The 14,938-nt window shown below is 52.1% G+C and overlaps 2 protein-coding genes across 2 annotated transcripts; both read right to left on the minus strand.

The window, feature by feature from the left end:
• Positions 1-2,706: 2,706 nt before the first annotated feature.
• Positions 2,707-5,112, minus strand: LOC6607973 (trichohyalin). The gene has a single exon (XM_002032685.2). It carries the CDS (start codon positions 5,007-5,009, stop codon positions 2,955-2,957), a length of 2,055 nt encoding a protein of 684 aa, XP_002032721.1. The 5' UTR covers positions 5,010-5,112; the 3' UTR covers positions 2,707-2,954.
• A 4,091-nt stretch (positions 5,113-9,203) lies between these two features.
• Positions 9,204-14,848, minus strand: LOC6607974 (peregrin). Its single transcript, XM_002032686.2, has 4 exons — positions 13,482-14,848; positions 12,157-13,415; positions 11,828-12,099; positions 9,204-11,586 (listed from the first exon to the last, which is right to left on the minus strand). Exons 1-4 carry the CDS (start codon positions 14,623-14,625, stop codon positions 9,969-9,971), a joined length of 4,293 nt encoding a protein of 1,430 aa, XP_002032722.1. The 5' UTR covers positions 14,626-14,848; the 3' UTR covers positions 9,204-9,968.
• Between the last annotated feature and the right edge of the window lie 90 nt (positions 14,849-14,938).

Here is a 14,938-nt window from a genome sequence, read left to right on the forward strand (position 1 = left end):
AAAAACTTGAACATATGGTGCACCGCAGACAACAATATCAATTGGCTACGGTTTCAGGAAGGGAAAGTGCCTAAAAATAAGTGATCGTTAAATATGGCGATTTACTACTATTCCCCACTATCTTATCGGTTACGTAGTGAAAACATTGAAAACAACCCGTGGTGTCGGGGTGAAAATAAACCAAGGTCCGCCGAGGAGAACCCTTCTGCTGCAACGCTCCTCCACCTGATGAGCAAGACCCACTTTCTCGCCTTATCTTCCCAATTGGACTTATCGCTAATTGGATGTTCTAGCCGGAATTTGCGGGCTTATAGCCAAAAGCGCTTGACAGTTGCTTGGTTGGATGATCGGCTGACAGGAGCACGAGTGTTTCTTTGTCATTATCGCTGGCGGCGCACTAACCGCGGTCCGAAAATAACCCGGAATGTTAAAAATAACTCGCCGCCCTGCTGAAATTGCCGGCGACAATAACAATAACACATATTCTGCATAAATATCAAGGCAAATAGCTGTTGGAAAATTTGTATCAGCAGTTCTGTTTGTTTTTCTGGGCTCTCATATTATCGCTATCAGTACTTCCAAAGAAAACAGAGTTTAGGCGACAAAGGCAGAGACTGCGGACTCCCAGCCATTTGTTGACTCGCCACTTGATGACTTACTTGATGGGGGAACTACTGGACTGACATTTCCTTTTATGGCCAAGGAGACGGCTGAAATGGGGGTGTTGATACTCTATTTATGGCAAGGTCGTAAAGTGCGATTTGATAGGGATTTCTAGCGAAATCAAGCACTTGCAGAGTGGATTGGGGTATATATATGTGTTTTTGAACAAAAAACCCAAGTTAAAGCAAAGTTGGAATATCCTAAATGAAAGGCAGGCTATAAAATCCCCCACGCAGATTTGGTAACATTGATGCGTCCAAAGCAGATGAATCAAAGGCATGATTCCCGGAACTGGCCATCATGAACTAGCGAGCTAATCCAAATAATTATGCACATATAACCAGGCAGGAATCCCCGGGCATTGTATTTATTAGCTTAAGCATTTGATAGAGCATTTTGGCAACACATTCTTGGCCATCATTTGTGTTTGAAATATTTCCCGCTTCGGGGAATTCGATTCGAAAGGTGTTTCGGCCAATCACTTCCCCCTACATTGTTCCATTGTGGGCTGCCCGCCTGCAAAAGGTAAACACAAGCTCCAATTTGCTTAGCGGTTGCTATAAATACGCAAACACTTGCCTAACTCTCGTTTGGATATCGATGGCCCTGGAACTCGTGGAATGGCCCAAATCCGCCGAGTTATCATTGCTCCGGCCGTAACCCCATCATTTACACTGTCTAGCCGGCGCAGATCCCAAAGTTGCATCAGCCATATCAGCGCTGAACAATGAAAGGTTCAATCAGACCGATTGATTCGATTGCCATTAGATAAGCCAGCCCCAAAAGGAAGGTGGAGGGGGTGGATGTTCCACACAAAACTCCCCCTCAGACTTTGAACCGCGCCAGCGAATAATCATGTGACCGATTCGGTAGCAGAATCAACCGCGTTCCGCCCCCAAGTGTGATTCATGGGGTGGGTGGAGTGATCTTTGGTCTCAGCAGAAAAAGCGCATCTTGGAGCGGGGCAAATCTTGTGTAAGTGTGTGTCTTATCAAGTGTCACCGCATCCGCCACCAGCGAGCAGAGATATCAGATGCCATACATATGGACATGGCTGGAACACATCTTCCGTTGCCACATTAGTCACTTTCGCCACGCTTCCATTACTCATACGCCACGTAATCGCATGGAGAAATCTAATCAGGTGGGCGGGCAGTCGGAAAGGGGTGGTGGGGTGCGAGTCTTCGAACGGTAATTTCATCAATTCCAACGGCGATTAACGGTCGGCTGGGTTCGGTGGGTTCGCTTTGCGATAGGTCAGTAAGGACGCTAAGTGGATGGCGTTCTGAATTGATTGGAGGAGCATTTTCATAAGCCGCTACGCGGACCGCAAGGCTGCGGCAATTTGTCGGATTTATGGAGATTTGTGTAACGGGCCTAAAGAGGCGGTGCATACATATGGATCGCCGATCAGGGTCAATAGCGGAGTTTGTATAAACAGCTAGAAGTGTGACACCATTCGCTGGCTGCAGTTACCAAATTTGTTATGCAGATTGGCCGGCGAACTGTCGGCCTTATTTTGAATTATAGCTACACTTTCTTGGTGCTGAAATGCAAATATCACTTGCTATTTGCAGCATTGAAAATTCTAATTTTAGGCTTACCTTTACCTAAATATGCCCGACTGACTGGCTTATCGCTGCGACTGCACTCGGAACTCCCGTATTATCCGATCATTCAGATGGTGATCCCCCATAGAGTATCCCCGGGATGGAGTATCCATCCCCCCTCCCCCTCAAATGCCCTGGCCATATAACAGCAACTTGTTATTTATGCGTCAAGTGCTGAGAGATCTGAATCGATCAGAAACGAATTCGAGCGGATCAGATAACATCTTCATCTGTGCCACTTTGCGGCGCATTTTAGCATTTTATGCGCATTCTGATCGATCCGACAATCTGGCGACTCGAAATTAGCATGGCAAGCATGGCAGCGTTCTATAACAGTAAAGTCGAGAAAGCCATTTCCTTTGTTCCGCCCCCTTTTGCCCCACCACCCACCAACCACCAGCACCACTCACCACCATTCCGATCCCCCAGTCATTTGGGCGCTGTTTTTTGCGTTGTTTCTCAACTGAATGCATTTTGAATCGGGAGTCGGCGTGAATCGCCAAGCTATGTACACAGGTGTACGAGTATGAGTATGAGTACCTATGAGGGGTGTTATGGATGTACGTGTTGTGGGTGAGAGGAGGGAGACGTGGGCATGTGATCTAACCTAGGGCAATGCAAGTGATTCGAATTCGTGCTCGGATACGGGGGTTTTCGGGCGGAGGAGGACTTTCCAGCTGCCTAGTGCTGGCAGTCGGGGGTCCAGGGGCTCCGCAGGTTGGCCAGACGCAGCTGCTCCAGGGCGATCTCGTGGGCCCGGAAGTGCTCCCGGGTGGCTTTGTCCAGTTCACTGGAGGACGTGGAGCTGTAAGTGACCTGCTGCTTCAGTTCGGAGGCAATGGGAGTGGGCAGAGGCTGAAGCGTCTGCAGAGGAAGCGGCACCGCTGCTGACTTGGTGGTGTATCGAACCAGGAAGGGATTGGAGCCCGGCTCGGCAAGCACTAGGCCAGGAGTGCTCACTGGCACCGGGGATGGCTGGATGGTGTTGGGCTGGTTGGTTTGGATGCGCAGGAAGAAGCCATTTTGCACCTGCTGCTGCTGGGTCACGATGTTGGGCTGCTGCTGGGGCTGCACCTGGTTGTTGATGATCTTGAACTGCTCCGCCTTGCGCAGGTATTCAGGAGTGTCCTTCTCGGGCACGGTGGCGGCGAAGGTGGCCTTCGACTGGAGGAGCTCCTGCTTTTCACTCTCCAACCGCTGGCGATCTTCTTGCTCGATCTTCAGACGGTCGGCCTCCAGAATGCGGATTTCCTCGAGCCGACGATCTGCCTCCTTCTGGAGCTCTATTTCGGCTTCCTTCTCCTCCTGCTTGCGCAGTTCCAGCTCCTGCAGACGCTCCTTCTCCGCCTCGCGCTCCTCCAGGCGGATCATGTCGGCAATGTCGGCCACCTTGTCCTCGGCCTGTATCTTCGCTTGGTTGAGGAGCAGCAAGTGCTGCTCACGGGCCAGCTTGACTTCCGGAGTGTCCTCGGCGGGCTGTGGTACCTCGGCAATGGGGCTCTTGAAAATGGGTTGAGGAGCAAACGGAACAATGGATGCGGTTGAAAGCAGGGGCTGCTGTTGGATGTCGACTGACTGTCGCAGGATGGCCTCGTTGAACTGCTTCAGATGCTCCTCCCGAGCGCGCAGAACCTCTGGAGTTTCCTGGATAGGTTGAGGAGCTTTTTTTTCTGGGAAGGTGAAGGCCTGGCGCTGATCGTGCTTAGTGGTCGTCGTCTTCAGAATGGTTTCTGCTGGGGCAGCTGGTTGACGGAGCAGGGCCTCGTTGAACAGCTTGAGGTGCTCCTCGCGAGCTTTTTTCACTTCTGGAGTTTCGTCAATGGGCTGTGGGGTCTGCTGATCTGTGAAGCTGCCCCTCTGGAAGATTCCCTGAGGTAGGGCAGCTGGCTGGGTCTCAAAGGTGGTTGTGGTGCTCTTGATGATCGGCTGAGGCTGGCTCGCGATTGGCTGCTTAATTCCAGGAACGGCCTTAAGGATGATGGATTCCTGGGCAGGCTGCCGGAGGAGGGCCTCGTTGAACTGCTTCAGATGTTCCTGGCGGGCCAATTTCACTTCCGGTGTCTCCTCAACGGGTTGAGGCGCATCTTGAGTGGTGGATTTGATCAGTATGTTCTCCTGGCTTGGGACAATCTGCTGCTGCAGAGGCTGGGCGTACATGGCAGGGATCTTCTCCTTCTTGTACTGATACTCCGGGGACTGGCCGAGCAACTGCTGAGCCTGTTCGGCACGCAGTACCTCCAGCCTGGCCTCGTTCCAGATGCGTAGCTGCTCATCCCGGGCCCGCTGGACCTCCGGCGTCAGTCCGGGAACGGCTTCGAAGGCGGAAAACTTGACGATCTGCTCCAGAGGCTCGAACTGAGCCAGCATGCTGGGTGTGGGCTTCAGGCCCTGGGCCTGCAGGCGATCCAGTTCTACGCGCATGGCCTGGTAGCGCTGCTCGCACCAGGCACGGAACAGGGCGATCTGTTGGCTCTCCTGCTCCTCACCGGAGCGGACTAGACTAGAGGTGGACAGATCCCGGATGCCGTTCAGCGGTTCCGGGTAGTTGTAGGGCAGCAGTCGCTCTGCTCCCGTGCTATCGTAGTAGCGGACGTAGCCCTGGGCTAGGCCACTCACCACCGGGAACTCGCCTCTGGCCGGGGCGTAGGCCACCAGCTGCGGATGCGGCTGGGTGCGGATCACAGAGAAGGCCCTCGCGGAACCCAGGGCCAGCAAGCCGATCAGGAATAGTCGCATCTTGCTGTGCTTGGGTTGCTTTCAACTCGTTGGGTTTGACTTTGGGTAGCGACTGGTAGGACTTCTGGAACTCGGGTGCTCCAAAACTTCGCTACGACTTCGACTACTGCTGCTGGAAGACTGATGCTGTTGGACACCGCGTCCGAGGGCTTTTATACCCGCATCCCGGCGAGTGGAAAAGAACCGCAAGTGGAAGCGGTTGTGGATGTCCTTGGACGAACGGCCGGCCGGCCCTACAGGATGTGTCAATAAATATTCTGTTGGCCCAGGTCGCTGGGATTCTTTATCTCAAACTTAATTGGCCAGCGGCCTCTCCTGGACCATGCCACTCCACCCCCTCCCTCCCAGGGAAACAGGACCAGTCTTCGCTTGGCTTCTTCCGTTATGCTCCAAGGTCGAGTCCGGCTTTATTTTTAGCCCAGGCTGCTGGGAATTTATGGCCATTGGCCCGGTCCGATCGAGTGAAGGGGGGCTCCAACGCCTGACTATCGATTCATCAATGACACGCTCTATTCGAGGAACAATTAATTGAATTTGTCAAAGGGGCTCAATAATGGTGGCACTTGGCTGGCTCGATCATCCCCTTCCTGGCTGCCAAATTTGGCCAGCGGGAGTTCATTTGTATTTTTGTACAGTCGCCGTCTGGTCGCGCCTGAAATCGATTGTGTGTTGGCCAAGGGACAGATCGGGCGGGCAGGGGCAGTCACTCGATATGGCCCGATATGGAGCCCCTTCTTCAGCTGCTTCCTTCAACCGGTTTGCCGATCCAGCCGCTGCCCAATAAATTCAAGTTAATTCCAGTCGGCGCCGTTATATGGCCGATCCAAGGCGCAGGACGGAGGCAAATGTGCATTAAGGTTAAACAATGTCAATCAGGCAAATTATATCTCTGCTCGCCGGCATTATATCCCAGCACATTTTTGTGGTTTCGCCGGAGGAGGAGTCGCCTCCAGTTGCGAACCAGCTTTTTATTTAAATCAATTCGCAGGCAATATAACATATATGGGAAAAGAGGCTCGTTCGGATGTAGAAAGGAGCTACAAAGAACTGCATTCCCCAGGTGAAGATATATATATTTTGGACTCACATCTGGTGCTGAATCATATCGGGGCGGTCAGTTTGGAGAACCTGTTTTGTGGGTAATTCAAATGGGTCTAGCTGGAATTTCGCAACTACTAGTGGTTGATACTGATACGTCTATATAGAAAAGAAGCATGAACTGATAATACTAATACATGTAGAACATGAAGACCGACTGTGCTGGAACTATCTCATCATAAGAACAGTGGCTTATCTTGGTGACAATGATTATTTTCTCCGTGATGGTAATTTCCAGTCGGAAAGAGTCATTCATTAATCACATGCTGGCCCAATTACCCGCTCCATTTGCTAGACCTCGCAGCTTGTCAAGATTTTCACAAGCAATTCACCTTGGCAGCTTTGGAGGTTTTCGCATTTCGCACTCCGAGGAAGGAGCGTGGCTCCAAAGTCACACGGCGCCCAACTTTCCCGATCCGCAATATATATATATGGATTTCATAACATTCCGCGGGTGCTGACATAAATGTGGGGACTAATATCTTGTTGCCAGGCGAGGCGATTGGCGACGTCTAGTACCCATCGCTTTCTTTCTTGAACTGACCACAGTCACGTTGACCATGTGACGTATGTGGGTCTGCTGATGAAGCTTCTAGGATGATGATGATCATCGGGCGGCGAAAGCAGCATCGCCACTTGGCTTTTTTTTTTTTTTTGGGCTAGAGATGGCGGCGCGTGCGTCAGGAACAATTGATTCGATTCTTTAATGATTTTGTTGATAGCAATGAATGGAAACGGAGGCACGTCCGCGCTAATTAAAGCAGCTCAAAGTGCTAACGGCCGGCTAGCCACGTTGCTGCTTATCTTATCTGCCGCACAGAGCCATTTGCATACGAAACTGCGGCGAGTGGGTATCGGTGGCGGATGCGCAATCTGCGAACGCTGCACTCATCAGGTGTTAATTGGCTGTTGATTAGCGCGTCCAGGTGTTCATTAAGATGTCTGAGCATGGTGTGGCACCCTCACGCCACTGAGAAAGATACGAATTCAAACTTTAATATCTTATTGAGTGCTAAGAATATGTTGGATCCCAGCACAATTATATCACGATGGTTTCAGCTGTGAGTAAATAATTCCCAGAGCTCAAACACAGCTGCTTGGCAACGGAAACGAGAGACGAAAGTTTACGGCCAACAAACGCACTTGAACCGCAGATCCGCCGAAAATTCCAAAACTCCAATGAAACCAAGATATTCGGTGCACGCTGGCCAAATCACGTGCGAGTTGTGGCGTGGAAATAACCCAAGACGTCATTTCATCTGGGTGCGAATTCAAATTAATTTACCAGCGAAAACCCAATAGCTGTCCAATCGAAGGCTTGCGACTGATTGAACTACGTTTTCGCTATTTCGATGGTTCCTTTCATCACTTACCAAATACTTTGCTGGTTCACAGTCAAGGTGAGGAAATCCAATCCCCGATCAAAATTGCTGCTGAGCAGCTTATGGAGGCCAAACTGGAGCATAAGCATGGTGATTCCTTGTTATATAATTCATTGTTATATAAAGAATCTGAAGCAAAGAATCAAAAGCCTATTATTCTTCTTACGTTCTTTCCCCAAGTCTTCCGAATATGCTGCGTATGAGTCTAGCTAGGATTTGGAGCGGATTGGAGTCGAACTCCATGGAATGTTTTTCCTCATCATTTGATACCGGCACTCATTGAGGAGCCAGCACCAAGGCCGTTTATTTCCAAACCGCAATATTCTTTTTTTAAACTCTTTTATCCAATTCGGAGCACCGTCTTTGACGTCACATGGCCCCACATACGGAATCCGGTTTGTGGGAACTTCCCGCGCGGCCAGTTCCGTTCGAAGGGGCCAATAGATAGATAGTAATTATGCGCGTAATGAAAACATCAATTGGTGCGCCAACGCAATGACCTACACCAGGCACTTGGCCAACTTGCAGTGGCCAGGGGCTAGTGTCCAGTGGCTAGTGGTCCTCCAAGCCGGATAGTCCAGCAGGGTTGATAAATATGCATTGCTAATTGAGGTCAGCAGCTGGCCGTTTGGGCGTTCTATCATCTACAGTTAAATTCAAATTGAGTTGTTTAATAGCCCCTCGATTGCCGCCAATGAACGGTAGCTGCGAATAAGCCCGGTCTGACAACTTTGAGCCGGGCTTAGCACTTGAGTTGTTTGCGAACTGTGGCCCAAACACCATTGGCGCGGTTTCTCAAGTCTGAGCACGTGAAAAATGCGTAGAGAATATTTCAAGATTTATTTTCGCTGTGCGTTGCAGTTGTCACGCAAACAACTTAATTTTTCACAAAACAACACTTTGTTTACGCTGTGCTTTGACCGTCTATTCAATCGTTTCGCTCAATCTTATGGGTTTGTTTGCTCCTCAAATTAATTGGCCTAATCATGTCTCCGAGCCGTGACTTGTGGGTTTTGAACGAAAGATACTATGAATACTATGAATACCCACATGAATTGAACAATTTATGGCTTAACATTAAGCTGCATCTCCAAGTTTGTACAGTTTGTTGCAGTAACTCAGATACATGTAATGTATCTAAGATTTCATAAGAGTGTTTACCCAGCCTGCTGGGATGAAATCGAAAGCCAATTACCGGGGAGATCAGGTGAATCACGTGTCATGTGCCCGGGCTAAAACAGTACTGCCGAAAAACTGTAAAACAAAACATCTGCCGGGGTGATAATTGATGTGGGGTGAATATGACACTGTTAGCGGACCCCTCAAAACCCGGTGAACGAACTGGGGATACTCAAAGTAAATATAAGTCAATTCCCGTCGAACTGCACTGACGCACTTTTGGTGTCGATCGCGATTGCGAAGCTGCCAAAACTGTGGGCCAGTCGAGTGCATCTCAAACTGATGAGTACAAGGGGTATTAAAGGTGAAATTAAAGTGAAATGATTTCGTTTAAAACATTTATTTTTCTGCTTTGATTTACCATTAGGTTTAAACAATGTTCGATCCTTTTAAGGGCCAAGGTGGTGGGTGGACTGGTGAGGATTGAGTTTGGGGTGGCGGAGCTGTGGGATATGGGAGCCAACTACTTCAATACTTAATTGTCTACGCGTTCCACTTAGGCATACGAAAGTGTTGCATTAATTACACACAGTAATTATAATAATAATAATAATAATCCGCATCTCTTTAATACATCGCAATAATCAAATGGTTTATTTGCTCATGTGGAAATCAAGACGTACACTATTTGCTTATAGATTTATATCGATTTATGGAGACTCACGCGCACACACACACACTCACATCTATACAATTTGTAATGCTATTTGTAAATGTTTATAATCATCTCTAGTCCCCCAAAATAGCGGATAGTTTTTAGACGACTTTAACTTGAGGCGACTGCTTGCTTGGTTTTAGCGGTTGGTTTTGTGCTTATTATGTTGATTCCGGGCTTAACAGTAAGAGAGCTTAAAACTATTTAACTTAAACATTGATTTGATTTCGAGTGAATCGTCTTGAGGTTATAAATTCCACGTTGCTGTAGTTCGAGCGATTCCTGGATCTACCTAACATTTCACAATCGAAGTCTCAAAAGCCAAATAATGTACAAAGGGGGTAGGATCCTCCAACGAGTTCGCCAACTGCGCCTATTACAAAAACTGTACTGTACATAATGGTATAGGGGTAAACGATCCTTGCTGACTTGGCTGGCCAACAAACGAAAATAAAGACACTTGCAGTGCAAATTGGAAATTCGCCAACGAAATACTCTAATGGAGGGCCTTCTTCAACTGTGTCATCTTCGAGTATCAAGTAACAACAACGAGATATAAAAATACGGCGATCCCTTCTGGGGGAGCTAACTAAATGGCTGAATTCTTTCGAGCGGCGCCTACAGTTGCAATCGGGCCATCAGCTTTCACATGATCGGATCGGGTCCTTGGCCCTCCAAGTCGGAGACTTGGCTCTGGTAGTGTAGCGCGTCCTGGTACGCCTTCTTTACGGCCTTCCGCTCCGCCGGCTTTCGCGACTCCACCAGCTTTTGCTGGTCGAGCTGCTTGTCGATCCCGAGGATGTCCAGCTTGTTGGCCGGCAGCCACTGCCAGGTGCGCTTCACATCGAAGAAAAGCACCAGGAACACAATCTCGTCCAGACAGTTCTTCCGCAGCGCCAGCACATCGGTGGGTGGGGCGGGGAGCGGCACTCCATTGTACACAAATCCCTTGGGCGTCTTGGGATCAAGGATGAGTGCGGGATACCAGGGATAGCCGCGGCACTTGGCCCAAACCAGCTGAAGCGGCTCCAGCGCCGGCTTCTGGCCGTGCGAGTGGTTATTGTGCCTCTCCGACGAGGCGGAATCCTCACTGTGCTTGCTGCGGTTATTATTCGTGAGAGGTGCACTGCCAACCGCCGTGGTGTTCCTACGCGCCTTGATATTATTCACCAGAGGAGAGGCGTTGGGCGTGGCCGACCGCAGCTTGCCAGCTCTTCGCAGTGGCGGGGGCGTGGCCGTGGAGCTGGTGGACTCGCTGAGATTGCTTCGCCGCTTGCCACGTCCCCGTCCTGCTGACAAAGCTACTGCTCGTGCTATTGTCGTAGGAGTGGCCGTGCCTCGCGTTCCCACCTTCAACGACTTGTTCTGTCGCGCGCTCAGTGGCCGCTCCTCATCCTCGTCATCGTCGCTGGAGCTGCCACCACTTCCTCCGCTGCTGCTGCTAATGGCCATGTTGCCGTTGTTTCCCTGAACATTGTTAAGGCTGGCGTGCTGCAGGTCCATGGCGTCTGTGGTGCCCTCCTGCGATGTGGAGTCCCTTTCCTCGCTGCGACTCCTTCCGCCATCTCTGTCAGGATCTCCATCCGCATCGCCTTCGCTAGCCTCATCGCTGTCAAAGTCAGAGCAGCTGCCCGACATGCTGAAGTCTGAACAACTGCTGCACGGACTGCTCGACTGCGAGGGAGCGTCGTCGCTGTCACTAACGTCGCGCTGATTGTTGGCTCTATACACCCGAAAGCTGTCCGGTATTCGTTCAAAGGGTAGGGTCTCGGGAATGGGTAGCGCCTGGCTGACTGTCACCGCCGGATTGGGCGACTTCTTTGGTGACATGGAGGAGCTGTGCCTCACTTCCGGCACCCGACGATAGCGTCCTGGTCTTTTGGGCGACTTCACAGGCAGATTCGCGCTTAGCTTGCTGTTCATTGCGAGGGCCGTAGAGGTCAAGCTCGCCGCTGCAGCGGCTCCCGCGGAGGACGACCCTCCTATTCCAGTTCCCGACGCCAGAGCGCCACCGCCACTGCTGTTGTTCTGCGTCAACGCGAAGCTGGAGACAGTTGGCGGTGCGGAGGACAGGACGTGATTCAGGGTGCCCGCTCCACTTGACGCGGCCGTGGCCGCCGTGGTGGCGGAGGATGAGCTACCGCTGGTGGATTGCGTGTTAGACGACTGCGAATTGTGCTGCTCCTCTTTCACAGGCGTCGTCAAAGGCTCCGACGGTCTCTTCAGGGCAGCCTGTGCCTTGCGCGTTAACAATATGGCGGTTCTGAAACGGATTTTAGAGATTTTAAGTATTGGATTGACCACCAAATAAAGAATATTTAAAATTGAAGAGCATCCATCACTGATAGTTAGAAACCTAAAGGTTACGATTCCGACAGGAAAAACTCTTGTATGCTTATTCACTAAAAGTATTTGCCTGGTGAAAAAGTACCAGGAAGGTCAAAGGTCGAGGGACTTATTAATTATTCTTGTAATTTAACAGGTATATCCATCAAGTTACTCACCTTCGATTGATGCCTACGGGAGAGCTGCTGTTGTTTAAACTCTTAATGGGGCTGCAGGGCGGCGTTTGCGTGGAATTGAGCAGGTCCTTAGACACATTATCCTCACCCATTGAGTCCTCATCCGAATCCTCTTCTTCATCATCATCATCGTGCCCCAATTCCATGTCCACCCCACTGCTATTGAATCGCTTTCGGGTGCGCTTCTTAGAAGGTGAACCGCCCAAGTTGTCTTCATCGTCGCTTTGGGATTGGTTAGCGTGCGAGGAGTGACGCTGTGGAAAAATACGAATTAGTATTGGAACCATGTAGGGAAGAAAGCCAATACTCACTGCTGCGAATCTCGCCTTCTGGAGGCTTTTGCGCATTCGAGAAATCTCCAACCGAATCTGCTTTATTTTCTTGGTGCGATACGTCGGGTTTTTCAGCACCTGCGACTTGTCGGCTAGAATGAGCAGCTTCTGAACGATGTCCTCGCTGGCCGGCGCCGCCAGCAGCAAGCGTAGCTCCTGTTCCACCTCCTCTTCCACGTGGTCGACGTGGTAGCGCTGTGATCGCGCCAGCAGGCCATCCCGCTGCAGCTCCTTCCTTACCTGGACAAAGAGCGGCGCAGCCTGGTCGCGCATCCGGATTCCAGCACGATAGAACACCGTATCCTTGTTGTTGTACGCCAAGCAGTTCTGAATCATCAGGTCAAAGTCAGCTTCTAACTGCTCCAGCGACGTGTACTGACACTCCTTCAGCTTAGCCCTCATTGTGCCCAGATCCATGGGTTGTTTCACAATGTCGGTGTAGTCGGGCACCTCGCTGGTGTCCACCGGCTCTCGGAAAATCTGCATGCTGTCTCGCGCCTCCAGAGCATCGAGCAGCTTGTTCAGTGCCGCTTCCAGCGGATTAAGCTGCAGCATGACCACCTCCTCGGAAATGCGAACAAAAGCCACTTTCAGCTTCTCGCGCTTGCGCACCAGCTCGCACAGGAGGCGCGCTCGCTCCAGATCCTGCCGAAGGCACTGCCAGTACTTAAGCTGGCGGTACAGCTCGCCGGTGTCCGGCGATCCTTCAATGCCGTTGCGCTGAATCACGCCGTGGTTGTTCCCTTGGCTCTGCAAGCGTCGTAGAAGGGGAACCCCGTTGCGGTAGTGTCGCTTAAGCGTCCAATAGGCGATAATGCGGTCAAGGAACTCCTTCTTGCGCTGCATCGTCACCATGGTGGCTATCTCCTGAACGCGGTCCGGCGGAATAGTCGGAATCAGCACCACGGGCGCTGTGGAGCGCTTCTTGGCCAAAGCCTTGCGCGCCTCCTTCATCTTGTGGCGCGTGTCCTCGAAGTCAGGCACGTTCATCTTGAGCTTGGCGTCCGCTGGCGTGTGGGCGTGGCAGTAGGCAAACTTCTGAACATGCATGGACGAATCGTTGTGTCCGTCCTTAACCGTGTCCATGGTCATGTAGAGGCCCGCTTGCTGTGCGCATGTAACGTGGAAGGCGGCGTAGCAGCTGTTCCGGTGGCACTGGATACAGGCCCCCAGGCCCTTCTCCTTGCACACGTAGCAGGTGAGTCGCCAACGAGCGGGGGGAATGGTCTCAATTGAATCTACAAAATAAACTCAGCTGTTATTTGGAACTCGGATCAAGGAAACTGGGAGATCGAGCTACGCACCTATTGGCTCTAGGAAGACGGTGTTGGCGAACCGCACTTCCGGTATCCACAGCGCACACACCACGTGCGCCCACTGGCCGTGGTCCGTCTGCTTGAATGCGCCGCCCGCATTCGGACAGAGCACACAGTTCACAGGCTTACTGGGTGACTGCAAGCATCGGCGGCACAGCCACTGGCCCTCCGGGATATAGGGGACACCGTAGCAGTCCTGGTGTACCGCCAGGTTGCACATGTCGCAGAAAAGTATCACGTTGGTGTTTTGGCATTCGCCGTCGAGGCAAATGCAGCAGACTGCGTCGTCGTCCACCTCGACGCCTGTGGGTGTGCCGTTGGCCGCCGCCTGGAAGTGCGACTCCTTCTCCAGCCGGTCCATCAGCAGCTCCATCGTGTCGATGCCCACGGCGTTCAGGCCGAGTCGCTGGCGCTCCTCGTTCATGTGCTCCAGCCAGGCGGAGTCCTCCTCGTCCACGTCGTACTCCACCTCGCCGTCCAGTTCCTCCAGCGACTTCTCGATGAAGCGATAGTAGGCAAGCGGGCGTGGCGGGGCGTCGGACACTCGGTAGTCCGGAATCTCTACCACCCTGGCCACGGGCACCTGGACCCTTGCCCAGGGCGCGTTCTCCTCTAGCGGTGGTGCGTCGGCATTCAGAATACAGCCCCTGGCCACCAGGGCGGCGAACTCCTCGTCCTCCACAAGCGGCAAGGCGTCGTCGATGCCCAGGCGCACGCTCTTCCCGTCCAGATTAAACGTCACCGTGGCCTCCTCCTCGTTGTAGGACACAAGAGACTCTGGATTGGCGTACTGCCGGGCGCTGACTCCGCTCGCTGATCCACCTCCTGCACTGGCCGAGGAGCAGCCGTTTCTGGCCTCAGCTCCGCCGCCACCCGGCGTAGGGTGATCCTTGTGCGGACGAGGCGTGGAGTGGTGGCCGCCGGAGCGTGAGCGCGCCTTCTTGCGACTCGGAGTCAGCACGGGCGTGAGCGGCTGTGGGTTGTCGTGGTCGTACTTCATAAGATGGTACTGCAGACCCATGATGGTCTTGTAGCTGCGGTCGCAGCCGCGGACGGGACAGGCGAAAGGCGGCTGGGACTGCTGGGTCTTCACCCCCTTGCAGTACTCCACTGCGTCAAAGTCGAGGCCCATGATCTGGATCTGCGGCGCGATCTGTGGATCTGCTGCAGCTGGCTTCTCGGGGTTTGGCGGTTCGCTGGTCGCGGATCGCGGGCACTGTGTCTACTCCGCGGCACGGGTGCGCATACGTATGTGCATCCCACGGTGGTCGTCGCAGAGCGCGCGGTTTTGGCTGTCCACCGTTCCTGGTCGATTTTCGTTGGCTTGTTGCAAATTTTTTAACAAATGTGCTAGAGATGGGCTTGCTGCTCAGCTCGCCATGGCGATACTATCGTCGGCGGTGATTGTGCAGCACTGGACGTTTACTGAAACTAGTTTAAACTAT

Source organism: Drosophila sechellia, chromosome 2R (genome assembly GCF_004382195.2).
Source record: "Drosophila sechellia strain sech25 chromosome 2R, ASM438219v1, whole genome shotgun sequence".
Lineage (NCBI taxonomy): Eukaryota > Metazoa > Arthropoda > Insecta > Diptera > Drosophilidae > Drosophila > Drosophila sechellia.

What these genes read in the sequence shown, in the direction of transcription:
- LOC6607974 (XM_002032686.2), bottom strand. Translation starts at nt 14,625, where the DNA reads ATGGGCCTCGACTTTGACGCAGTGGAGTACTGCAAGGGGGTGAAGACC. An exon ending in AGAAGGCGAGATTCGCAGCA is followed by an intron (nt 12,100 to 12,156) that starts GTGAGTATTGGC and finishes ATTTTTCCACAG; the next exon opens with CGTCACTCCTCGCACGCTAA. An exon ending in CCCGTAGGCATCAATCGAAG is followed by an intron (nt 11,587 to 11,827) that starts GTGAGTAACTTG and finishes AATCCGTTTCAG; the next exon opens with AACCGCCATATTGTTAACGC.
- LOC6607973 (XM_002032685.2), bottom strand. Translation starts at nt 5,009, where the DNA reads ATGCGACTATTCCTGATCGGCTTGCTGGCCCTGGGTTCCGCGAGGGCC.